The 26,347-nt window shown below is 42.9% G+C and overlaps 1 protein-coding gene across 9 annotated transcripts in view; it reads right to left on the bottom strand.

Annotated features, from left to right (window-relative positions):
- The window catches only part of MIX23 (mitochondrial matrix import factor 23), a 62,831-nt gene that overhangs the window by 26,328 nt on the left and 10,156 nt on the right, over positions 1-26,347 (bottom strand). For 3 of the 9 annotated variants that reach the window (XM_073310773.1, XM_073310789.2, XM_073310809.2), the window contains exons 4-5: positions 26,100-26,243; positions 5,151-5,210 (exon numbers count right to left, since the gene is read on the bottom strand). The exons of 1 other annotated variant lie outside the window; for it this stretch is intronic. In XM_073310773.1, the coding sequence (XP_073166874.1) occupies positions 5,151-5,210; positions 26,100-26,243 (204 nt within the window). Of the gene's footprint in view, positions 1-1,702; positions 1,860-5,150; positions 5,211-26,099; positions 26,244-26,347 lie in introns of all 9 variants that reach the window. 5 more of the 9 variants (XM_073310797.1, XM_073310824.2, XR_012154808.2 and 2 more) reach the window with 4 other exon arrangements.

Here is a 26,347-nt window from a genome sequence, read left to right on the forward strand (position 1 = left end):
AACACAACAGAAGCTGGGGCCAGAACTGGCAATTCTCCCTTTCTACAGTGCACACGTCAAAACTATGACTGACGACTGACCTTGCAGCATTAATGATCATTACCACTCTCGCAGATCCCTGGGCCTAGTCACCTTCCCTGCAGGTCAGTATTCCAACACTTGCAGCCTGGTGCTAAGAGATGGCATAGCACTAGAGGTGCTCACTTTCAGATGAGACAAAATTTAGATCGTAACCATTTGTGGTCACTCACCTGTGGCACATTTCACAAGAGGAAAAACACTGGCGTACTACATTCTGTCAGTCAATAAATTCACTTTGGCATTTTAACTGGATACAGCTGTTCTTTACTTTCTGAGCTCATCTGTTGTGTTGTATCACTGTGCTGCTCAACAGATGCCATGTTGCCCACCAGGGGTGCGGCATTACAGTGGAGGGTGAAATGCAAATTACATTTATGGGTCACACCAGTCTGTAAAAGCTTTGTAGAGTTATTGTATGCTGTTTGCAATCAGTTCAATGTTTTTGGATCAAAATAATTTTGACTACTTGATAGCAGTCAGTCCCTTCAGCTGCACATTCTACCACCTGCAACACTCACATTCAGCACCATGCGTGGCTAAAATCTGGTAAATAGAACTAGTAAGCTCAGATGACCTTCCCATTTCTCCTAATTGGAGGACTCAAACCCCATACAACTGGCTCATACAAGAAATTAACCATCGGAGTTCACTGGGATAAGCAACTATAGAAATCAATTTAAGTTAACTTGAAATAAAACACTCAACTGAAATAATGCTTCGGCACCAAAATAACTAGAGAGACAACTTACAACTGGGTTAGTTATTTCGTTACCAGTCTGTGTGCTGACAAGCCCTGAAAAATGGCAAGGGCACCACCTAGACTCAAGTTGGGGTGCTGACTCAGTATTGATTCAGACTCAATACCTTTTCCTGGTTTATCATGGAGATTTCTTAAGTAAGAGCCAGACCTGACTCTTACCTTTTCAGATCTAAGGCTGTCTCTACCCTGCCACTTTCAGCGCTAAAACTTTAGTCGTTCGGGGGTGTGAAAAAACACCCCCAAGCGACAAAAGTTTTAGCGCTGAAAAGTGCCAGAATAGACGGTGCTTTATTGCCAGGAGCACAAAGCTGCCACCCCTCATTCGCGGTGGTTACTTTTTATCACTGGGAGAGCGGTGCCCCGGCGACGCAGCGTGACTACGCTGCCCACGTCACAGCGCTGCCGCTGGGTTGTAACGTGGGCAGGGTAGACATACCCTAAAATAGCGTGAGCTGTAATGCATGCGTCACACACATTCTTACCACCAACTGGAAGGGTAGGGTATTTAGTGTTCAGCCAATTATGGCTCATTTTATAGAAGTACTTAAAACTGTTCCAGAGTTGTCCCTTTCTACAGTCCCATGCTCTCTGGATTGAGAAGGGAAGGGAAGGGAAGGGAAGGGAAGGGAAGGGAAGGGAAAGGAAAGGAAAGGAAAGGATCTTTAGGGCCTGCCACCAACCTCAGCAAAAAATTGTAAGTTTGCATAGTGCACAGCTTCAGATTCTACTTTCAAAGATCTGTTCAATACCCCCTCTGCCTGACAAGAGATTTGAACATGCATCTCCCACCTCTCAGGTGAGTGCTCACCTCTCCTCCCCTCCCAGTTTGTGTGCAGTTCAGCGTGCTCTGAAAACACCTACCAGATTGGGCCATGCAGGCAAGACAGGCAGGGTAATGCCTAGTTTCACCTGGTTTGAGGATCCTGCTGGGGCTTCAGCATGAGCTAGGCACCTGGGCACCAAGACTGAGGCAGCCGTATACATGCCCAGAGGAAGAAACTTCAAGTCCCTGATGCACCTAACGGCAGAAATGTAGGCTCTGAGTGATTTTTAGGTGACTCCAGGGTTAGGTGGCAGCTTAGCAGGGGTTTTCAGTGGCACCTAAGTTTCTTTGTGAACGTAGTCCTTGATGGCTAGATGGGTGGTATAAACCAAATTCACCTCTACTAGTAGACAATCCCATAAAACAGCACCCTTTTTCTGCTAAGCCACACCTACTTTCCAAGTTCCCCAGAGACACAGTATTCATTTCTTAGTAACTGCCAATTTGAGGTGAATGAGGTAAAGATAATTAGTCCAAAAAGCAGCTTTCACTCAATTAAAAATAATCACACTTCTGTGAAAATGCTGTGCCTGCTATTGGTTTCATTACACAAAATAAAACTATTTCCCCATGTTTATTCCCCCACCCCACCCCCACCGTTCCTCAGACATTCCTTTTAACTCCTGGAAATGGCCCACCTTGATTATCACTACAAAAGGTTTCCCCTTCCCCCGCCTCCCAGCTCTCCTGCTGGTAATAGCTCACCTTACCTGATCACTCTCCTTACAGTGTGTATGGTAACACCCATTGTTTCATGTTCTCTGTGTATATAAATCTCCCCACTGTATTTTCCACTGAATGCATCCGATGAAGTGAGCTGTAGCTCACGTGAGCTTATACTCAAATAAATTGGTTAGTCTCTAAGGTGCCACAAGTACTCCTTTTCTTTTTGCAAATACAGACTAACATGGCTGCTACCCACTGACATGGCTTCCCACTGATATGGATGGGAGCAATTCATACCTCCCTCAAAGATACTATTTCAGGCTGTCACCTAACTGAGACACAGATCAATGTATTGGGTAGAACTGTTTGAAATACTTTGAATGCAGTTTGTCAAATGCAATTTAAAAAAAAAAAAATTAAAGTGGTCAATAAAAAAAAAAGTTATCAAAATGGCTTACTTACCAAGAGCCTGCTTTGCAGGAAACAAAAACTCAGTGACCATTTTGGTAATGTTTTTTGGACAAAAGCATGAAACACTTCTGAAAAAATATTTTGAAGTGAAAACAATTTCACTTTTAACAAAAACAAACCAACCCTATTTTGCAACCAGCTCTGGTGCTGGTTAGCGTTAATTTGCATTTTGAAGTTTATTTTTCTGCCATAAGGCCATACATACTGCCATATGCCACATTTCTGCCATACATACTTTTTTTAAAAAATGACAGTTTCAGTTCTGGTACACAATTTAACAGCCACTTACAAAACTGGGCAATTAGGCAGCCATTTGTAATGCTGCACAACTGCATAATAGACTAACAGTCTCTAATTCAACCAATGGGTTCAAAGCATTTTACAAGACTATAGTACTCTGATGTTCCAGAGAGACTAAAGAAGAAGGAAATTAGATTTACTTGGGGCTTGGCTACACTTGCGAGTTACAGCGCAATAAAGGAGCCCCCGGCGCACTAGCTCGCTATCCATCCACACTGGCAAGTCACGCAGAGCGCTCTGACTCCGTGGCTACAGCGCTGCTGGGACTCCACCTCGGCGAGTGGAAAAACGTTTGCTGCGCCCTCGCTGGAGCGCCGCCAGTGTGAATGAGGTGTTGCATTACTGCGCTCTGATCAGCCTCCGGAAACGTCCCATAATCCTCTTAAGTCAAGTGGCCGCTCTTGTCATTGTTTTTGAATCGCTGCAGGAATGCGGATATGCCCTTTGAAAGCTCCGTTTCTAACAGCTGGCTGCTTATCTGCTCCGAGACAAAGCAACCATTAGTGTGGAGTGCTGTGTGTGACCGGGGGGGGGGGGGTGTCTGCTGCTGTTTCATCTTACAAGACAGCATGCTGACATGCTCTCAGTCCCCCAAAAACCCATCTCTCTCCCCCCACATACACACAACACACTCCCTGTCACACTTCACCCCCCCCCCATTTGAAAAGCACACTGCAGTCACTTGCATGCTGGGATAGCTGCCCATAATGCACCGCTCCCAATGCCGCTGCAAGTGCCGCAAATGTGGCCATGCCAGTGTGCTTGAAGCTGTCAGTGTGGACAGACTGCAGCGCTTTCCCTACTGCACTCTCTGAAGGCTGATTTAACTCAAAGTGCTCTACATCTGCAAGTGTAGCCAGGCCCTCAGTCATACAGCAAGACACTGGCAGAAGTGGGGATAAAATCCCAGAGTCCCGGTTTCTTATTCCCTACTCTCATCTGCACCAAACAAGAGAAAAATCCATTTTTTTTTTTTTTTTGTCTCTTGTGCTGTGCATCCCTCTTTTTTACCTCTTGGGGGTTTCAGAATTTAAAAATGAGATACAACTCTTACTGGTCAGAGCTTACTTAGACAGGATGCCTGGGACTTGACTCCACAGTACCAGAACAGACAGTATAATACAGCCTGGCCTGATATCAGTATTAGTGTCTCGAGAATCAATCCCCTTTCTGTAGGGAATACTGGAATGAGATATGGATTACTGGACAAAAACTTTCTACCCTATTTGAAACTAGAAGAGGATCTTAGGAGTCAGATTTCAGAGTAACAGCCGTGTTAGTCTGTATTCACAAAAAGAAAAGGAGTACTTGTGGCACCTTAGAGACTAACCAATTTATTTGAGCATAAGCTTTCGTGAGCTACAGCTCACTTCATAGAAGTGAGATGCCCAGAAGTTCTAGTACTTGGCTTTAAAATGATCTTGGTGCTAGATTACCCACCCCAGAAATTGAAGGACTATTTTCCACAAAACTGGTATAGTACGGGCAGCAGAATTTCCCTCCTACACAGTGCCTCACCGCACAAGGGTGCCTCCATCCTGACACGCACAAGCTCCTTCCAGAGGTAGAAGGGAGTTCAGTCTTCCTGGCCCACTCAGTCCTAGGTATCTCCAACTGAGACGGCTCACAAGAAGGCCAAATAATGCCAGATGTGATGGTGTTTGTGAAACAGATACTTATCCCCCAAGAGCTACACTGAGGTACACCAACTCACCTCACAGAAACCATTAAACATAGGGAAACAACTTTTAGTCACTACAAACCTGAATCAGACTTAGAATAGGTGACCTGCAGGTGAAGCCCATTTCTCTCATGCACACCTTTCAGCCTGTTTTTATCTTTCCTTCGCAGTTTCGTTGAAGGGTTCTTTATCTGTAAACTAATGACTTCAGAGGGGGGAGGTGAAAGTAGGGATCTGGAGCCAGTTCCCTAGAACTGCCTACTTTTTTCCTCCCCTCACCCCCTCCATAACACTCCGATGCACTATGGTCATGCATCAGTTTAAACAGATAACATCACAAACTTAATAAAACAACAACTGTTCTGTACCTTCCAGCTTCTGTCGTTTACTACTTCTTCCACATTCAACTCAGACTGCATCAACTTCAACTGCAAGAAGTATGAGAGAAGACAGACAGCATTCAGAGTCAGATATTAAGAACAGGCCCCCACAGTCTTGGCAATTCACATAATGTGACCCTAAAAACCCCTCAATGCTAACTGGTAAAGGGTTCACTGCTCTGTAACAGTAACTCCTGACAAACTCAGGAGTTTGACTCCTGACAAACTAGCACACTGCTTTCTATCCATAAAAAATGTCACGTGAGGTCTTCAATAAAAGCTGGGGTCATGCTGGTCATGAGTATCAGCATGAGATGTATGTACAAATACTGGTTTCAGAGGAACAGCCGTGTTAGTCTGTATTCGCAAAAAGAAAAGGAGTACTTGTGGCACCTTAGAGACTAACCAATACTGTGTGTGTACGTACCCACATCCACAAACCTACCTATAAATACACACAACAAGACATTTTAAGTGTCTTCCTAAAAATGTCAGAATCAAGGCAAGGTTGACAAACAGGTTTCTACCAGACAAAGGATGCATATTCAACTGTTTGCCTCTCGGTACAAGCGTACAGGAAGCCAACACAATGGAAGCCCTGTTTTCATATGAAGTCCACACCAAGGAATACCCTGGGGGTCATCCTGACTCTGGGGACAAAACATGCATTTTGAGGGATACAAAGAGAAAGCCAAAAGACAGCTCTTTATCCTGGTTCTGAAGCACTGCAAAGGACATTCAGGCAAGATAAGATGCCTTTTAGGCAGATGGTTATGCTGTTTAAGTTTAGTCGCTAGAAAGTACGTACAGATTTTTTTATACGTAACCTTCCTCTTTCCATTATCTCTTAATCCTTGACAATAAATTTGATTTTTTTCACAATAAATATCTCAGTGCTGTGATGTGATATATGGGAACTGATCCTCAGATGACTCGAACAAACTGGTATTGTGATAAATGAAAGGGGGGAAGGTAGCTCCCTTTTATGGACACTCAGCCAGCCAGTAGCAGTTCTCTAATTGCTCTACCTGTAAAGGGTTAAAAAGTCTCACTGCTCTGCATAGGTAAAAGGAAGTGAGTGGGCACCTGGCCAAAAGAGCCAATGGGAAGGCTAGAACTTTTCAAAATTGAAACAAGACTCCCCTTTTGTCTGTCAGTTGTTGTTCTTGGGGAAAGGCAGACAGGGAACAGTTATGCTATGAGACGCTTGGACCAGGTATGAAAAATCATCCATATCATACCTCGAAACTAATCATCTAAACCCGCAGATATGTAAGTAGATCAGGAAATGTCTAGGAAGATGCAATTAGATTTCTCTCTTATTCCTTTATGGCTTGTGGATTCCTCTGTGCTAACCCCAGGTGCTTTTATTTTGCTTGTAACGTTTAAGCTGGACCTCAAAAGAGCTATTCTTGATGCTTAATCCTTGTAGTTGTTTTTTTAAATCTAGCAAAAGCCTAAGTTCCCAGATGTATTTTCTTCTTTAAAAAAAAAGAAAAAATGTTTACCTTTTTTAAGAACAGAATTGGATTTGTGTGTCTTAAGAGGTTTGTGCACATGTTGTTTAATTAGCTGGTGGAAACAACCGACTTCCCTTTCTCCTCCCCCCCCTCCCCTTCCGCTCTTCCCCAGAGGAGGGATGAAAGGGTTTGAGGGTACCCCACAGGAAGGAATTCCCAAGTGCATCTTCCTGGGTTCTCAAAGGGGTTTTGCACGTGGGTGATGGAAGCATCTACCAATCCAAGGTCAGAGAAAAGCTGTAACCTTGGAAGTTTAATACAAGCCTGGAGTGGCAAGTATTAATTTTTAGAATCCTTGTGGGCCCCCACCTTCTGCACTCGAGTGCCAGAGTGGGGAATCAGCCTTGACATGGTGTGTACACTGTCCCCTGGGGAAAGCAAACCTGTATTCCTGTAAGTAGCCAGAGACAGGGGCTGGATATCACAGGGGAATGCTTCAAAGGAGCTCAGGGACTGAGATGCACGCATTGTTAGCCTGCAAAGCAATGAGGGCTAGCGTTGCCCTGAGGAGATTGTTTGGGTGGCTACTAGGCTGGTGTTCTCAGGGAGCTGACACCGAGTTAAGCACCAGCATCTCTCTCTCTCTCTCTGGATGCAGTGAGGTAACAAGGTGACTCTCAGTCCTGGACACCCCAAGTCACACATACCAGCACTGAAGAAGAGCAGCTCCGTGTAGCTCGAAACAGAAGTTGATCCAATAAAACATATTAGTGCACCCACCTTGTCTCTAATAGATTCTAGTAAATTCAAACCTCAAATTCTATTTTTTTTTTTAAATCAGTTTTTACCACCCTGGAGCAAAGTAAAGTTGCACAGGCCATATTAATTCTGGCGTTTCCTAACTTTACAAGATCAAGCACTCCAACCGTAATATTCTTTAATTGTGTGTAATTTCTAGACAGTTTAGAAGGATTTTCTTTTTTCTAGTGTGTGGCACCATACTGACTCCTCCACATGTCAACCTAGGTCCTATAGAGCCATAGCACAGAGCATAGCCACTCAAGCTAAAGGAGTGACTCTAATAGCATTAACATTAGTAGGCCAGCCACAAGAGGCAGAGGAAAACACTTTGCCACTGGCTTATACATCTGTTTTCTACACAGTGGAATCTTGGGGATCAGGATACCTGGCTCTGGAAGGGAGTTTGCTCTTGCAGTTAGACCACACAGATTTGGTGCACTTACTCTGAAAGGCAGTGTGACTAAATTAATCACACTTAATCAATCCCACACGTCATTTGGAACCAGAAGTACACACCCAGGCAGCAGCAAAGACCAAAAGAAGCAAATACAGCACAGTACACTATTAGACATACACTACTACAGAAATAAAGAAAAAGTTTAAAAAAAAAGATTTCACAAGATAAAGGAAACTGTTTCATTTAAATTAAGATGGTTAAAAGCAGCATTTTTCTTCTGCATAGTAAAGTTTCAAAGTTGTATTAAGTCAATGTTCAGTTGTAAACTTTTGAAAGAACCACCATATCGTTTTGTTCAGAGTTATGAACAACCTCCATTCCCCAGGTGCTCATATTGGATGCTCTTCTAAAAGGTACACACTAGGAATTATGTTGGGGAGGTTCTATGGGCTGTATCATACGGGAGGGAGGGGGTCAAACTAGATGATCTGACCTCAATCTGTGAAAAGCCTTTGGAAGTAGGATGTACAAATACAGGTATTCTTGAATGCTGGTGTGACTGCCAGATGAACGGGAGGTTTAGGTTTGATATTAGGAAAAACTTTTTCACTAGGAGGGTGGTGAAGCACTGGAATGGGTTACTAGGGAGGTGGTGGAATCTCCATCCTTAGAGGTTTTTAAGGTCAGGCTTGACAAAGCCCTGGCTGGGATAATTTAGTTGAGGATTGGCCGGTGTTGGACTAGATGACCTCCTGAATCCCTTCCAACCCTGATATTCTATGATTATATTCTATGATTCTATGAACTTTCACATTACTCAAAAAAATTCCAGGCTGTTCAAGATATAACAAATTATCTAGAATTAACAGCATGGCGGACTGATAAGGATTAAAGTCTTCACAAAACACCCATTCAGAAAATTTTTACCATTTCAAAAGTTCAAAGTATAAATCTTCTATGTAAGGAGGATTAAGTTGCACTTCCAGGGAATAACTGCTGTCCAAGCTGCTTTAACAAGTCAACATCCATGCTGACAGGCTCAATGATTTCAGATCTAGATGGAAGACTTCTCCTTGATCTTGGATAGTAGATCAGGAAGGACATTTAACAGAGATTCCAATGCTAGAGCCAAAACTTAAAATTGACATGCCCAAGTTGGCATAAATCAGTAAGACTGGAGCTCTGTTGGTCTAGTCTTACTGAGGATCCCGGGAATAAGAGCCACTAGAGGAAAAGCACATTGACTGACCCCACGCCAGAGAAGTGCCATCCACCAGAATCCAGATCCCTGCTTCCTCTGGAACACAATTTCAGATACTCTGAGACAGATACAGCAATTTCCTGCAATATCCTATAAAAACCACACTGAATTAAGTTTAAGCATCTTAGTTCATTGTATTTAAAATGCAAAAGTTTGTGTATTATTACAGAATTGTACATAACGTCTCTAAAGAGGAGACCTCACTAATGTAAACCTTGGGAAGTGTGAAGAGCTACAAAAGACTATTTGAAACAACGTGCTAGACAAAGTTAAGTGGGATTCCTAGGAAACACCTGGGAGGTGGGGAAGGCAACTTCTCACCTCTGGACCCATCCTTTTGAAGCTGCATCCTGAGGGGAAAGCTTGTCTGCTGATCACCTACAGACCAGAGGCCCAAACTGGATAAAAGAGTGACCCTCAGATTCAGCGGGTGCTTGTTCTGAGCCAAAGTGGTAATGAACTTGTAACCATAGGAAAACCCCTTTGGTTTGAAGTACTGTTCACCAGCCAGAGCCCTTGTTGGAGTCAAAGGGTGGTCTCTGGTAAGCTTATAAACAAGCATGTAGGTTTTGTTTTGTTTTGTTTAATTGTTTTCTCTGTAATAATTTTACCTTAAGAATAAATGTACTTGCTTAGAAGGAGCTGTGTAATATCTATGGCAAATTGATTACCTTTCAAATGCTTTGAAAAGCTAAGCACAGATGTAGACCTGGAGAGGCAGTCTGTCTATGCTGGGGAATTCACTGTGTAGGCAGGGAGCCATGCAGCCTGAATTCACTGTGTAGGCAGGGAGCCATGCAGCCTGGAAATACTCTGGTTGGGAAGGAGAGAGACATATCTTTGCTCAAAAGAGGTGAAGGCTGGGGAGATGGAACCCTAAGAGTGGGTGCCCTTGCTAGATCACAGAAAGGGAACAGAGGTGCACAGTTGCCTAGAACTGACACACTGCATTCTTGTTTGTGATAAAAAGGTAAGCGTTCCTCACACCTCTTGCAGAAGGGATAAATCACAAACCTTGTCGAGACAAGATGTAATACTAGAGTAACCTAATTTGATCTCATTAACACACCTTCTGATACTTGGCAAGATAAAACAATTGCACTTTTGAATGTGCTAAGAGGGTAGAGTTAAAACTTGGGCTCTCCCTTATAAGATGTTTGTGAGATCAAGTTATCTAGCTCCATCTAACATCACACTTTTAAATTAAGGCTATTGATTAATCGCAGGGAACTCAGGTGATTAATTTTTTTTTGAGTTAATCACAATTAATCACAGTTTTAATAGCACTGTTAAACAATAGAATACCAATTTAAATGTATTAAATATTTTTGGATGTTTTTCCACATTTTCAAATATATTGATTTTAATTTAACACAGAATACAAAGGTTTCAGAGTAGCAGCCGTGTTAGTCTATATTCGCAAAAAAAAAAAAAAAAAAAAGAAGTACTTGTGGCACCTTAGAGACGAACCAATTTATTTGAGCATAAGCTTTCATGAGCTACAGCTCACTTCATCGGATGCATTCAGTGGAAAATACAGTGGGGAGATTTATACACATAGAGAACGTGAAACAATGGGTGTTACCCATTCGGAAGAAGGAGGATCCTGGGAACTACAGGCCAGTCAGCCTCACCTCAGTCCCCGGAAAAATCATGGAGCAGGTCCTCAAAGAATCAATCCTGAAGCACTTGCATTAGAGGAAAGTGATCAGGAACAGCCAGCATGGATTCACCAAGGGAAGGTCATGCCTGACTAATCTAATCGCCTTCTATGATGAGATTACTGGTTCTGTGGATGAATGGAAAGCAGTGGATGTATTGTTTCTTGACTTTAGCAAAGCTTTTGACACGGTCTCCCACAGTATTCTTGTCAGCAAGTTAAGGAAGTACGGGCTGGATGAATGCACTATAAGGTGGGTAGAAAGCTGGCTAGATTGTCGGGCTCAACGGGTAGTGATCAATGGCTCCATGTCTAGTTGGCAGCTGGTGTCAAGTGGAGTGCCCCAGGGGTCGGTCCTGGGGCCGGTTTTGTTCAATATCTTCATAAATGATCTGGAGGATGGTGTAGATTGCACTCTCAGCAAATTTGCGGATGATACTAAACTGGGAGGAGTGGTAGATACGCTGGAGGGCAGGGATAGGATACAGAGGGACCTAGACAAATTGGAGGATTGGGCCAAAAGAAATCTGATGAGGTTCAATAAGGATAAGTGCAGGGTCCTGCACTTAGGACGGAAGAATCCAATGCACCGCTACAGACTAGGGGCCGAATGGCTAGGCAGCAGTTCTGCGGAAAAGGACCTAGGGGTGACAGTGGACGAGAAGCTGGATATGAGTCAGCAGTGTGCCCTTGTTGCCAAGAAGGCCAATGGCATTTTGGGATGTATAAGTAGGGGCATAGCGAGCAGATCGAGGGACGTGATCGTTCCCCTCTATTCGACATTGGTGAGGCCTCATCTGGAGTACTGTGTCCAGTTTTGGGCCCCACACTACAAGAAGGATGTGGATAAATTGGAGAGAGTCCAGCGAAGGGCAACAAAAATGATTAGGGGTCTAGAACACATGACTTATGAGGAGAGGCTGAGGGAGCTGGGATTGTTTAGTCTGCAGAAAAGAATGAGGGGTGATTTGATAGCTGCTTTCAACTAGCTGAAAGGGGGTTCCAAAGAGGATGGCTCTAGACTGTTCTCAATGGTAGCAGATGATAGAACGAGGAGTAATGGTCTCAAGTTGCAGTGGGGGAGGTTTAGATTGGATATTAGGAAAAACTTTTTCACTAAGAGGGTGGTGAAACACTGGAATGCGTAACCTAGGGAGGTGGTAGAATCTCCTTCCTTAAAGGTTTTTAAGGTCAGGCTTGACAAAGCCCTGGCTGGGATGATTTAACTGGGAATTGGTCCTGCTTCGAGCAGGGGGTTGGACTAGATGACCTTCTGGGGTCCCTTCCAACCCTGATATTCTATGATTCTATGATATGATACCATACACACTGTAACCAGAGTGATCACTTAAGGTGAGCTATTACCAGCAGGAGAGTGGGGGTGGGGCGGGACCTTTTGTAGTGATAATCAAGGTGGGCCATTTCCAGCAGTTGACAAGAACCTCTGAGGAACGGTGGGGGTGGGGGAATAAACACTTTGTGTAATGAAACCAATAGCAGGCATAGCATTTTCACAGAAGTGTGATTATTTTTAAATTGAGTGAAAGCTGCTTTTTGGAGTAATTATCTTTACCTCTGTAATTGAGTGACCAAAGATATTGAAGTGTTCTCCGACTGGTTTATGAATGTTATAATTCTTGACATCTGATTTATGTTCATTTATTCTTTTACGTAGAGACCGTCCAGTTTGACCAATGTACATGGCAGAGGGACATTGCTGGCACATGATGGCATATATCACATTGGTAGATGTGCAGGTGAATGAGCCTCTGATAGTGTGGCTGATGTGATTAGGCCCTATGATGGTGCCCCTGAATAGATATGTGGACACAGTTGGCAACGGGCTTTGTTGCAAGGATAGGTTCCTGGGTTAGTGGTTCTGTTGTGTGGTGTGTGGTGCCTGGTGAGTATTTGCTTCAGGTTGGGGGGCTCTCTGTAAGCAAGCACTGGCCTGTCTCCCAAGATCTGTGAGAGTGATGGGTCGTCCTTCAGGATAGGTTGTAGATCCTTGATGACGCGTTGGAGAGGTTTTAGTTGGGGGCTGAAGGTGATAGCTAGTGGCGTTCTGTTATTTTCTTTGTTGGGCATCTCCTGTAGTAGGTGACTTCTGGGTACTCTTCTGGCTCTGTCAATCTGTTTCTTCACTTCAGTAGGTGGGTATTGTAGTTGTAAGAATGCTTGATAGAGATCTTGTAGGTGTTTGTCTCTGTCTGAGTGACTGGAGCAAATGCAGTTGTACCTTAGAACTTGGCTGTAAACAATGGATCGTATGGTATGGTCTGGATGAAAGCTGGAGGCATGTAGGTAAGTATAGCGGTCAGTAGGTTTCCGGTATAGGGTGTGTTTATGTGACCATTGCTTATTAGCACTGTAGTGTCCAGCAATCTCTTGTGTGGACTGGTCCAGGCTGAGGTTGATGGTGGGATGGAAACTGTTGAAACCATGGTGGAATTCCTTAAGGACTTCTTTTCCATGGGTCCAGATGATGAAGATGTCATCAATGTAGCGCAAGTAGAGTAGCGGCATTAGGGGACGAAAGCTGAGGAAGCGTTGTTCTAAGTCAGCCATAAAAATGTTGGCACACTGTGAGGCCATGCGGGTACCCAAAGCAGTGCCGCTGATTTGAAGGTATACATTGTCCCCAAATGTGTAATAGTTATGGGTGAGGACAAAGTCACAAAGTTCAGCCACCAGGTTAGCCGTGACATTATTGGGGATACTGTTCCTGACGGCTTGTAGTCCATCTTTGTGTGGAATGTTGGTGTAAAGGGCTTCTACATCCATAGTGGCCACGATGGTGTTTTCAGGAAGATCACTGACGGATTGTAGTTTCTTCAGGAAGTCAGTGGTGTCTCAAAGATAGCTGGCAGTGCTGGTAGCGTAGGGCCTGCGGAGGGAGTCTACATAGCCAGACAATCCTGCTGTCAGGGTGCCAATGCCTGAGATGATGGGGGGCCCAGGATTTCCAGGTTTATGGATCTTGGGTAGCAGATAGAATACCCCAAGTCGGAGTTCCAGGGGTGCATCTGTGCAGATTTGTTCTTGTGCTTTTTCAGGGAGTTTCTCGAGCAAATTCTGTAGTTTCTTTTGGTAAACCGTAGTGGGATCAGAGGGTAATGGCTTGTAGAAAGTGGTGTTGGAGAGCTGCCTAGCAGCCTCTTGTTCATATTCCAACCTATTCATGATGACAACAGCACCTCCTTTGTCAGCCTTTTTGATTATGATGTAAGAGTTGTTTCTGAGGCTGTGGATGGCATTGTGTTCTGCACGGCTGAGGTTATGGGGCAAGTGACCCTGCTTTTCCACAACTTCAGCCTGTGCACTCTATGTAGAAGTCCAATCTGTTGTTTCGCCCTTCAGGAAGAGTCCACCCAGAATCCTCCTTTTTCTAGTCTTGGTAGGAAGGTCTCTGTGGGTTAGTATGTTGTTCAGAGGTGTGCTGGAAATATTCCTTGAGTCAGAGATGTTGAAAATAGGATTCTAGGTCACCACAGAACTGTATCATGTTCATGGGGGTGGAGGGGCAGAAGGAGAGGCCCCGAGATAGGACAGATTCTTCTGCTGGCCTAAGAGTATAGCTGGACAGATTAACAATATTGTTGGGTGGGTTACGGGAACCATTGTTGTGGCCCCTTGTGGCATTTAGTAGTTTAGATAGTTTAGTCTCTCCAACGACAGACTGCTGAATTGGAATGAATTTGCAAACTGGATACAATTAACTTAGGCTTGAATAGAGACTGGGAGTGGATGGGTCATTACACAAAGTAAAACTATTTCCCCATGTTTATTCCCCCCCCCCCCCACCGTTCCTCAGACGTTCTTATCAACTGCTGGAAATAGCCCACCTTGATTATTACTACAAAAGTTTTCCCCCTCACCTCCACTTTCCTGCTGGTAATAGCTCACCTTAAGTGATCACTCTCGTTACAGTGTATATGGTAACACCCATTGTTTCATATTCTCTATGTATATGAATCTCCCCAGTGTATTTTCCACTGAATGCATCCGATGAAGTGAGCTGTAGCTCACAAAAGCTTATGCTCAAATAAATTTGTTAGTCTCTAAGGTGCCACAAGTCCTCCTTTTCTTTTTACAGAACACAAAGTGTACAGTACTCACTTTACATTAGTTTATTACAAATATTTGCACTGTGAAAATGACAAGAAATAGTATTTTTCAATTCACCTCATACAAGTACTGTAGTGCAATATCTTTATCATGAAAGGTTTCAGAGGAACAGCCGTGTTAGTCTGTATTCGCAAAAAGAAAAGGAGTACTTGTGGCACCTTAGAGACTAACCAATTTATTTGAGCATGAGCTTTCGTGAGCTACAGCTCACTTCATCAGATGTTTACCGTGGAAACTGCAGCAGACTTTATATACACACAGAAATCATGAAACAATACCTCCTCCCACCCCACTGTCCTGCTGGTAATAGCTTATCTAAAGTGATCAACAGGTGGGCCATTTCCAGCACAAATCCAGGTTTTCTCACCCTCCACCCCCCCACACAAATTCACTCTCCTGCTGGTGCTAGCCCATCCAAAGTGACAACTCTTTACATAATCAAGTCGGGCTATTTCCTGCATAGATCAAGGTTTTCTCACATCCCCCCCACCCCCATACACACACAAACTCACTCTCCTGCTGGTCAGGAGAGTGAGTTTGTGTGTGTATGGGGGTGGGGGGGATGTGAGAAAACCTTGATCTATGCAGGAAATAGCCCGACTTGATTATGTAAAGAGTTGTCACTTTGGATGGGCTAGCACCAGCAGGAGAGTGAATTTGTGTGGGGGGGTGGAGGGTGAGAAAACCTGGATTTGTGCTGGAAATGGCCCAACCTGATGATCACTTTAGATAAGCTATTACCAGCAGGACAGTGGGGTGGGAGGAGGTATTGTTTCATGATTTCTGTGTGTATATAAAGTCTGCTGCAGTTTCCACGGTAAACATCTGATGAAGTGAGCTGTAGCTCACGAAAGCTCATGCTCAAATAAATTGGTTAGTCTCTAAGGTGCCACAAGTACTCCTTTTCTTTTATCATGAAAGAGCAACTTACAAATGTAGATTTTTTTTGTTAAATAACTGCACTGCAAAACAAAACTATGTAAAACTTTGGAGCCTACAATTCTACTCAGACCTAAGACAAACAAGTTTGTTTACATTTATAGGAGATCATGCTGCCTGCTTCTTGTTTACAATGTCACCTGAAAGCGAAAACAGGAATCTCATGGCACTTTTGTAGCTGGCATTGCAAGGTATTTACGTGCCAGATATGCTAAACATTCATATGCCCCTTCATGCTTTGACCACCATTCCAGAGGGCATGCTTCCATGCTGATGATGCTCATTAAAAATTAAATTTATGACTGGACTCCTTGGGGGAGAATTGTAGTCTTCTGCTCTGTTTTACCTGCATTCTGCCACATATTTCATCTTATACTAGTCTTGGATGATGACCCACCCATGTGGTTTGTTTTAAGAACACTTTCACTGCAGATTTGACAAAATGCAAAGGCGGCACCAATGTGAGATTTCTCAAGATAGATACAGCACTCAACCCAAGGTTTAAGAATCTGAAGTGCCTTCCAAAATCTGATCAGGATGGGGTGTGGAAGAATGCTTTCAGAAGTCTTAAAAAATCAACACTCCAATGCAGAAACTACAGAATCCGAACCACCAAACAAACAAAAAACAACCTTCTGCTGGTGGCATATGACTCAGATGATGAAAATGAACATGCGTCGGTCGGGATTGCTCTGGATTGTTATCGAGCAGAACCCTTCATCAGCATGGGTGCACACCCTCTGGAATGGTGGTCGAAGCATGAAGGGGCATATGAACCTTTAGCGCATCTGGCAGGTAAATATCTTGCGACACCAGCTACAACAGTGCCATGCGAATGCCTGTTCTTACTTTCAGGTAACACTGTAAACAAGAAGCAGGCACCATTATCTCCCGTAAATGTAAACAAACTTGTTTGTCTTAGTTCTGAGTGGAATTGTAGGCTCCACAGTTTTACATTGTTTTGTTTTTGAATGCAGGGGGTTTTTGTACATAGTATTTTTCTGTAGAATTCTCTTGTTTTTTAAAGTGCAAATATTTGTAATAAAAAATAAAAATAAAGTGAGCACTGAACACTTTGGATTCTGTTTGTAATTGAAATCAATATATTTGAAAATGTAGAAAAACATCCAAAATATTTAATAAATTTCAATTGGTATTCTATTGTTTAACTGAGATTAATTCCGTGATTAATCTCAGTTAATCGCTTGACAGCCCTATTTGAAATACTAACCTAGGCAAGGCCACAGAGTTTCTGAGGGACTATTCAGGCTGTGCATTGTATTTTTCAGAAGGAAATGAGTGACAAATTTGCACTTTCATTCCCTTTGATACCATTGGGCTCAAACATAAGGCTGTGAGTACAAATGTACAGCCACAAATGACAATGCTAGCTCGAAAATTGAGGGAATTGTCTAAAGTATGAATTCATACAGGCAATCATCTCAAGGAACTACGGTTAAGAGAGTTAAGACAGTTAAACATTTTATTCAATATGAGGTACACACCTGTAGTCTTTATCAGTAAAGAGTTTCCAGGTTTGTGCTTACAGTTTGAGTACCTATATCTATTACTATCCTCCATCTACACCATACTGTACACCTGCAAAGCTTGATAAACTACTGAGTAGCCTTATCTGTGAAACAGGACTTGTCTATGTGATTTAGTTTACAGCAAGCCAGGCTGTAAATCTACAGTGCACTAGCCTGCCGTGCACTAAATCACCAACCATATAGACCAGAGGACCCATTCAGTTGAAAGAAAATTCCAAGGGACGCACCTCAAAAAGAGTTATACTTTTAACGTGTCCTTATACTGGAGAATAAATGCTACTCATAATGATACAGCCCAGTTATACCTGTGTATCTGGACATCATAGAGAACAACAGATTTCTTCACTAAATGGTCACTGAACCAACAAAAAGTCATTCAATTTTAGACTTGGTTTTGTTAAGTAGTGAGGATATTATATAGGAGCTGGTCATAGGAAATAACCTTGGATTGAGTGATCACAAACTGGTTCAGTTTAAATTAAGTGGAATGAATCTAAACAAGGTTGGCTACTAGGATTTTTGGTTTCAAAAGGGTAATTAAGGGAATTAATTCAAGAAGTCAATGGGACCGAAGTGCTCAAGGACTAGCACTCAGAACACTTGGAATTTCTTTAAGTCAAAAGGTACAAAATCTATCTGGGAATTTACAAACCCATGTAAGGGAATACACTTGTAAGAAAGAGCTCCACACCTAACTTGAATTACCACCGCAAAAAGAATATTAGGAATAAACACAGAACATACAGGGAAAGGAAAAAGGGAGCAATCAAAGACAACTATATGCCTTGGAGGTCAGAAAAACGTAGGAATAAATTTAGAATTGTTAAAACAAGCTGAGCTAGACCTTGCAAAGGAAATTAACAGTAAGAGGTTTGTAGTAGGGATGTAAACAGGGTTTATAAATAGTAACTGTGTAACCTATTAAAATTCTATCCATTAAATGGTTAACCATTAAGGAGTTCACATAAACAGGGAACTACGGGTGCGGGGGGTGCTGCACATTTTACGTAGGGTTCTGCTGCCCTATGCGGCAGCGGAGTTTAATCGTTAACCGAAACTAATAAGACCGATGCTTATTGGTTAACCGGTTAAACTTTTATCTCTCTAGTTTGTAGTTATACAATAAAAAGAGGAAATGAAGGATGAGGAAGGGCCACTATGCAGTATGGCTGGGGTAGAGATAAAAGATAATCTAAGTATTGCCCTAAAACTAAATGAATACTTTGCCTCAATTTTCAATAAAAGTGAAAGTACAGAACACAGACATGAAGGCAGGATGGCTGATGGAACTGCGTAGAGAAGCAAAGATTACCACATGGCAGGCGAAAGACTTAGATCTTAATTTGCTCAAATTGGGAGGGTGAATAATTTCCATCCCTGAATACTGAAAGAACTGGCAGATGAGATCGCTGGTCCAATACCCAGGATTTTTAATAAATCTATCAATTTAGGATCAGTACTTTATGAGCAGAGAATAGCCAGCCTATATTTCAGAAAGGGGAAAAAAGTTATCCAGGCAACTACAGACCTCTTAGCCTGACCTTAATAGTATGTACGGTTTCAGAATAAATTCTGAAGGAAAGGATTACTAAATGCATCGCAGTATATGGAAAATGGGCTGTAATGCAACATGGAATTACCGAAGGTAGCACATGGCAGACTACTACCCCAGTATCTTACTTTGAGAAGATTATTGATGTTTTAGATAAGGGAAATGTAGTAGATCTAATATAGTTGGACTTTAAGAAAGTATTTGATGTGGTGTCATATGGGAAATAAATTAAATTAAAAGGTGCGCAAGAGCCCAATAAGAAACTTGTAAAAGGGCAAAAGACAGCAGGTTGTGCTGACAAGCAAACTATCAAGGCTGGAGAGAGATTATTAGTGGAGTTCTGCAAGAATTAGTTTTGGGAGCAAACTCATTTAATATTTTTATTAATGTTGCTGGAACAAAAAGTAGGAGTGTCCTAATGAACTCTGCCGATAACACCAAATGAAGGCAGTGTCAATACAGTGGGGAATTGGAATATTATACAAGAATCGGATGACCCTGAGGTCTGAAGTAATCGAATTGGGATGAAATTCAATAGTGCAAAGTGTACAGCCACTCACTTAGGAACTAACAATAAGAATTTCTGCTACAGGCTGTGAGCTCATCAGCTGAAAGCAACAGAGGATACAAGAAAGCTAAGTGTGTTACTGATACAGGATGACTGAGTCACCAAGTTGATGCAACTGTGAAAAAGGCAAATATGATCTTAGGATGTATGAGGTAATGTATTTCCAGAGAGAAGTATTGGTCCCACTGTACAAGGCACTTTTAAGACTCCATCTGGAATACAGTGTACAATTCTGCTCATGCACTTTCAAGGAGGGGAAAATTCAAAATGGCACAGCTCCAGTGCAGAGTTTACCCCGGGGGAATTCTGCACCAAAAAATTAAAAATTCTGCACACAAGATTTTTAAATTCTGCATATTTGTCAAAAATGTGGGTTTTTTTAAAAATGCAGAATGATCCACAATTACAGACCATCAGTCATAATTGAGAACAACATTGCAGGATGTGCAAAATAAGTTGTCCCCATCCGAATACAGTTTTTTGTAGGAATTCTCGAGCGTGAGAAACTGGTGTAACCATTTTTGATGCATGATGTGAAGGCCGTTCACATCCCTTTGCCTTTGGTAACTTCATCTGGACCTGGCTGGGTACTTTGGGAAGTACTTGGTTCTAATTGTCCTGACATTTTATTGACCGCTTAATAAATGTTTTATTTGCCCTCCAAGTCTTTTTTTTAAATGGGTAAGTAAAATAAATCCTGAGCTGTAATCTAAATCACATTGTGCCACTTTGGCACAGGAAAAAAAAAAACTGAGAAAGCACATATATCTTCCTAGCTGAGGATTCCCTATCATTTACAATAAGGCTCCTTTCCATTCTGGCAACGTAAAGGAGCCTTAAAACATTTACAGGTTTCACACTCCTCGGGACTGAGTGAGAATGGGGACAGTTAACTAACAATAGGAACATTAACAATGTTACTAGCAGGCAGGCTGCTACATTTCTGCCTCAGAGAATGAGATTAACTATCAATAGCAACATTAACAATGGTGTTTGGGTTTTTTTTTTTTTTAAAACATCAAGCACAGTGTTTTATTTCAAACATTGAAACAGTTTTGTAGGAATGCACAGAGCAGACTCTTAGGCCCTATCTACACTGGCAAGTTTCTGTGCACTAAACTCCTGAGGTGTACACACTACCAAGCCCCTTAGTGAGCAGTTTCAGCGCACTTACAGCGCTATTAAAAAAACCAAACACCTCGATGAGAGGCGTAGAGCTTTCTGCACTGGGGCTACAGCGCTGTGGTGCCAGTGTACACACCATGGCAATTACAGAGCTCTCTGGCCATCAGTTTGAACTCTACTGCCCTGCTCTTGGCTGACCAACCATCAGCCCCACCCTATACGTTCCTTTGCAAATTTGAAGGTGCCCTTCTTCTTTGCTCGGTGATGCGTGCAGTGGTCTCAGCACATCTTTCCAGGTGGATGTGCCTGCTCCACGCACCAGGCGATCCCCCGCTTGGAGCAATGCCGAGCTGCTGGACCTCATCGGCATTTGAGGAGAGGAAGCTGTGCAGTCCAGCTGTGCTCCAGCCATAGGAATTATGTTACCTATGGACAGATTAGATGATGCAGGATAGAAAGGGGCCATGACCAGGACACCATTGCTGCACACGGGCTAGCCGCATAGGCGCCAGGGCGGAAGCCACAGGCTTGGAGAAGACCCTCCCTTGATTCCCTGCTCACCCTCAGCTGTGAGATATCTTCCAGAATGATCACCTCCTGTGGAAAGTATGGGGACAGAAATTATGAAGAACTAAGGAGGACTTTCTGCGTGAGGTTATAACGTACTTGGCCACCGAGAAACAGGAATTGAAGGAGTGGTAGGACAGCGAGAAAAGGACTGAAAGGAGAATGCGGCAAACAAGAAAGAAGCCACAGAGCGGCTCCTAACAGTTACGGAGCGCCAAGTGGACACGCTCCAGGCGAGACTAGCTCTTTCAAACTGAGCAGCTCCGCACCCGCCCTCCCCTGCAGCCGCTGTCACAAAGCTCTTTCCCACGCACCCCCCCCCCAACACACACACACACTGTCCCCCTGGCTCCACTCTCTACCCACAGCATTCCACTCCTCCCTCCTCACAGTCCAGCAGTGTGGGCTCCTACTACCCACTGCACTCAACACCCATCCATCTGCAGTTTGGCCCAGCTGAAGTACAGCACTGGGTGCATTGTACTCCAAAGGAGAAGATTGGGTATGATCCCTGGACATACACAAATCTGTAGCTGTCCTGGGACCCCTCCTCCTCTTGAGAGCTTTTCTTCCCCCATACCTCCTTCCCCTCCCTGCTGACTTTTTTGTTTGACTCCTCCTCCAGTTGTTGTCTTTTAATAAAAGAATTGTTTGTTTGAAAGCAATCTTTATTCTATTAAGTGAAAGCAAAAATAGCACTGCAAAGCAACATACAATAATGTTAAGGCCCCTTCTTGCATCACATGCATCAAGCACCTCCTAGTATTACAAGCACTGCAATCCCGAGCATAGCAACAAATATTAGAGACTTTCAGCTTCAAATTGCTGCCTCAAGGCATCCCTGATCCTTATGGCCCCGTACTGTGCCCCTCTAATAGCCCTGGTCTCTGGTTGTTCACACTCAGCCTCTAGGCACTGAGACTCTGTGGTCCAGCCCTGAGTGAAGCTTTCACCCTTCCCTTCACACACATTACGGAGCGTACAGCACGCGGCTATAAGCATAGAAATATTGTCATCAGCCATGTCAAGCTTCCCATAGAGGCAGCGCCAGTGAGCATTTAAACGGCCAAATGCACACTCCACAGTCATTTTGCACTTGCTCAGCCTGTTATTGAACCGCTCCTTACTGCTGTCAAGTTGCCCCATGTATGGCTTCATGAGCCATGGCATTAAGAAGTAGGCAGGGTCTCCCAGGATCACAATGGGCATTTCGAGTTCCCCTACGGTGATCTTCTGGTCCAGGAAGAAAGTCCCTGCTTGCAGCTTCTTGAACAGGCCAGTGTTCTGAAAGATGCGTGCGTCATGCACCTTTCTGGACCAGCCTGCGTTAATGTCCGTGAAATGCCCACAGTGATCCACAAGCGCCTGGAGAAACATTGAGAAATACCCCTTGCGATTAATGTACTTGGTGGCTAGGTGGCCTGGTGGCAAAATTGGAATGTGCATGCCATCTATCACCCCTCCGCAGTTAGGGAAGCCCATTTGTGCAAAGCCATCTACAATCTCATGCACGTTGCCCAGCGTCACGGTCTTTGGAAACAGGATGCGATTAATGGCCCTGCACACTTCCATCAACACGACTTCAACAGTCGACTTTCCCATTCCGAACTGGTTAGCAACCGATCAGTTGCACCGTGGAAGCTGGCTACTCCAGACTGCTATAGCCATGTGCTTCTCCAGTGACAGGGCAGCTCTCATTCTTGTGTCCTTGTGCTGCAGGGCTGGGGTGAGCTCATCACACAGTCCCATGAATGTGGCTTTCTTCATGAGAAAATTCTGCAGCCACTGCTCGTCATCCCAGACATGCATCACGATTCGATCCCACCACTCAGTGCTTGTTTCCCAAGCCCAAAAGCGGCATTCCACTGTGGTCAGCAGGCAGATTGACTTAGATGATTGAGTGGGCGAGGGGAATGAAGGGCCAATTTTATGAGAGGAGACTGGAAGAGCTTGGCTTGCTCAACCTAGACAAACAAAAGCTGAGAGGGGCTATGATTGCTCTGTATAAATATACCAAGGAGGATGAAGAGCTATTTAAGCTGAAGGACAAAGTTGGCACAAGAACAAATGGGTATAAATTGGTCATGCAAAAATTTAGGCTGGAAATTAGATTGTTTCTAACCATTAGAGGAGTGAGGTTCTGGAACAGCCTCCCAATGGATGTTGTGGGGGAAAACAACTTAATTAGTTTTACGATAGGGCTTCATAAATTTGAGTGGGATTAGATCATAGATTTGCGTGTGGTGGTGTGGAACTGGGCTCAGCAGCCCTGGATGTCTCTTCAGGTTCACGTCTTATGTTATTAAGATCTCATGCTTCAGGGCTTCATCCAGTCCACTGAAGGGATCTGGAAGGGAATTTTTTCTCCCCAATGTATTCTGGGAGATTTGGGTGTTCTTCCTATAAAGCATCAGAGATGACCATGTCTGACAATACTGGAAGGGGTAAGCCAGGGAATCCTCTCTCTCAGGTACTTGGCCAGTGGGTCTTGCTCACATGCTCAGGGTTCTAATTGATTACCATATTCAGGGCCAGGACGAGTGAGCTTGTTTTTTTCCCCTCCCACCTTCCTCTGTAGCATGGGACATGGATCATGTGCTAGGATCATCTGGTATTTCTTACTTAATTACTTTGCACTGCAGAGGCCTTGGGCATTGGTGCACCCTGGTCCTTCATGTTCTCTGCCTGTGGCACACAATAGTTTAGTCTTCTGAGGCTCGTACTACACTTTGATCTATTCTGGTTGTTGAGCTTAATATGGAGGTTGCTGGATGACGTTTAGTGGACGGTGATATACAGGCAATCAGACTAGATGATCTGGTGGTTCCTTCTGGCCTTAAACTCTGACGGTATGCTGGAGTTAAGGCTGCATGGCAGTTTATAAAGCCTTGCATGTTAATGTGGAAGGAGGATAGTAGTAAGTAAAATATTGTTGTAGAAAGCAACAGCGCGATTGTAGACCCTGACTGTGTATATACTAGCTTTTCAGAATTTGAGGAAATGCTACTCAAGTAAAACAGAACATTAACTTTAAATGAAGTTTTTCCTATATGAATTCCCTTATGTTACTCAAAAACTACGTAAACTGGAGATAAATAAAAAGCAAACAGTGCCTTACATTTTTTGCAGTAGTGAACATAGCCGCTATACTGAGCATTTGACAATGGAAAAACATCAACATTAAATACAACCATTGTAATCTGGCAGATTTGCTCTTTTGAACAAAGTGCTACCTAGCAAAGAAAGTCATTATAAGTTAATACGCAAAAAGAAAAGGAGTACTTGTGGCACCTTAGAGACTAACCAATTTATTTGAGCATAAGCTTTCGTGAGCTACAGCTCACTTCATCGGATGCATACTGTGGAAAAGCAGGAGAGTGGGGTGGGAGGAGGTATTGTTTCATGGTCTCTGTGTATATAATGTCTTCTGCAGTTTCCACAGTATGCATCCGATGAAGTGAGCTGTAGCTCACAAAAGCTTATGCTCAAATAAATTGGTTAGTCTCTAAGGTGCCACAAGTACTCCTTTTCTTTTTGCGAATACAGACTAACATGGCTGTTACTCTGAAACCTGTCATAGTTAATACAGTTGTTAATACATAGTTAATACATAGTTAATACAAAATTGATGACACTCAAATCAGCTATTGATTAAAATCTTTTCATAGAAATTCCAAAATGAAAAATATAGGAAAGTGATATTTGTGTACCCCACAGATACACAATAATCAACACTGGAAATACAGTGTACAGTCTCCGTATGTACTCTTTGCAAAAGGTGTTTGAGAAACAGTGAAAAATCAGGGACCCAAATTCAAACCCATCTGTTTTTATTCCCAAAATATTTTAAGATGCTTATTTCCCTACAAATTCTAACTGCAAAGAAAATGGAAGGGACTCTCCTACACTCTCCCTCCCCGCCCCCGTGAGTAAATCATTTACAATTCTTTTTTCTTGTTAAACACAATTCTCTCACACAACCTTAACTATGGTTTCACTACAACTCCACCGTAATAATAACCAGACATTCGGTGAAACAAAGGCAACCATTATAAAAGGAAAAATCTTTAAATAATGTATTATTAACTGTGGACCTCATTGCCATGAGATATCAAAAACTAACTAAAGATGTTAAACAGCAACTACTAAAGCTAGACTTGTTTAAAGTCAACAAGTTTGGAGGAAGTGCATCCAAGTGTCTTAGAAGAGCTATCCAATGAGTTCTTTGGACTACTAATTATTAAAAATCAACATTTTTGAAACACTGGGGAAGTTCCATAAAACTGGAAGAAAGCTAATGTGTTAATATTTTAAAAGAGTACTTGGGATGACCTGGGTAATTTTAATCCTGACAGCTTGACATTGACCCCAGGCAAAATAATGGAATGTCTGACATGGGAGTCAGTTTATAATTAATGCCAATCAACATGGGTTTATGGAAAAGTGACTATTAATCTAACTTGATATCTTTTTATTATAAGATTACAAGTATGGATGATAATGGTGTTGATGTAATAGACTTCTGTAAGGCATTTGACTCGGTGCTACAAGACAGTTTGATTAAGAAACTAGAAAGCTACAAAATCAACATAATATACATTAAATGGATTAAAACCTGAATAATTGATAAGCCTCAAAACATAATTATAAACAGATTCGTGCACATACATTTTGAGCGGGGTCCCGCAGGGACTGGTTCTTGGTCCTAAACTTTTAACATTTCTAGCAAATGACCAGGAAGAAAACAAAATCTATATGATGGTGTGCAGAGGACACAACAATTGGGGCAATGGTAAATAGGACCACAGGTCACAGACACAGAGCAATCAGCACCACTTAGTAATCTGGGCACAATCAAACAAAATGTGTTTCAGTAGGTCCAAATGTGAAGTTATATATCTAGGAACAAAGACTGCTAGCAATACTTACAGGATGGAGAACTCTTAACATGGGAAACAGTGTCTCTGAGAAGGATTTGGAGGTCATAGTGGATAACCAGAAGAACATAAGCTGCATTTTGTCACCATTGCTAAGAGGTCGAGTGTAATCCTTGGATGTATAAAACAGAGGCATCTTGAGAAGAAGTAGGGAGATTACATTATCTCTGTTATTTTGCATTGATGCAACTGCTAATGGAATAGTGTGTCCACACTTCAAGAAGAATTTTGAAAACTTGG

Source organism: Lepidochelys kempii, chromosome 1, assembly GCF_965140285.1.
Source record: "Lepidochelys kempii isolate rLepKem1 chromosome 1, rLepKem1.hap1, whole genome shotgun sequence".
NCBI classification, from domain to species: Eukaryota; Metazoa; Chordata; order Testudines; family Cheloniidae; genus Lepidochelys; species Lepidochelys kempii.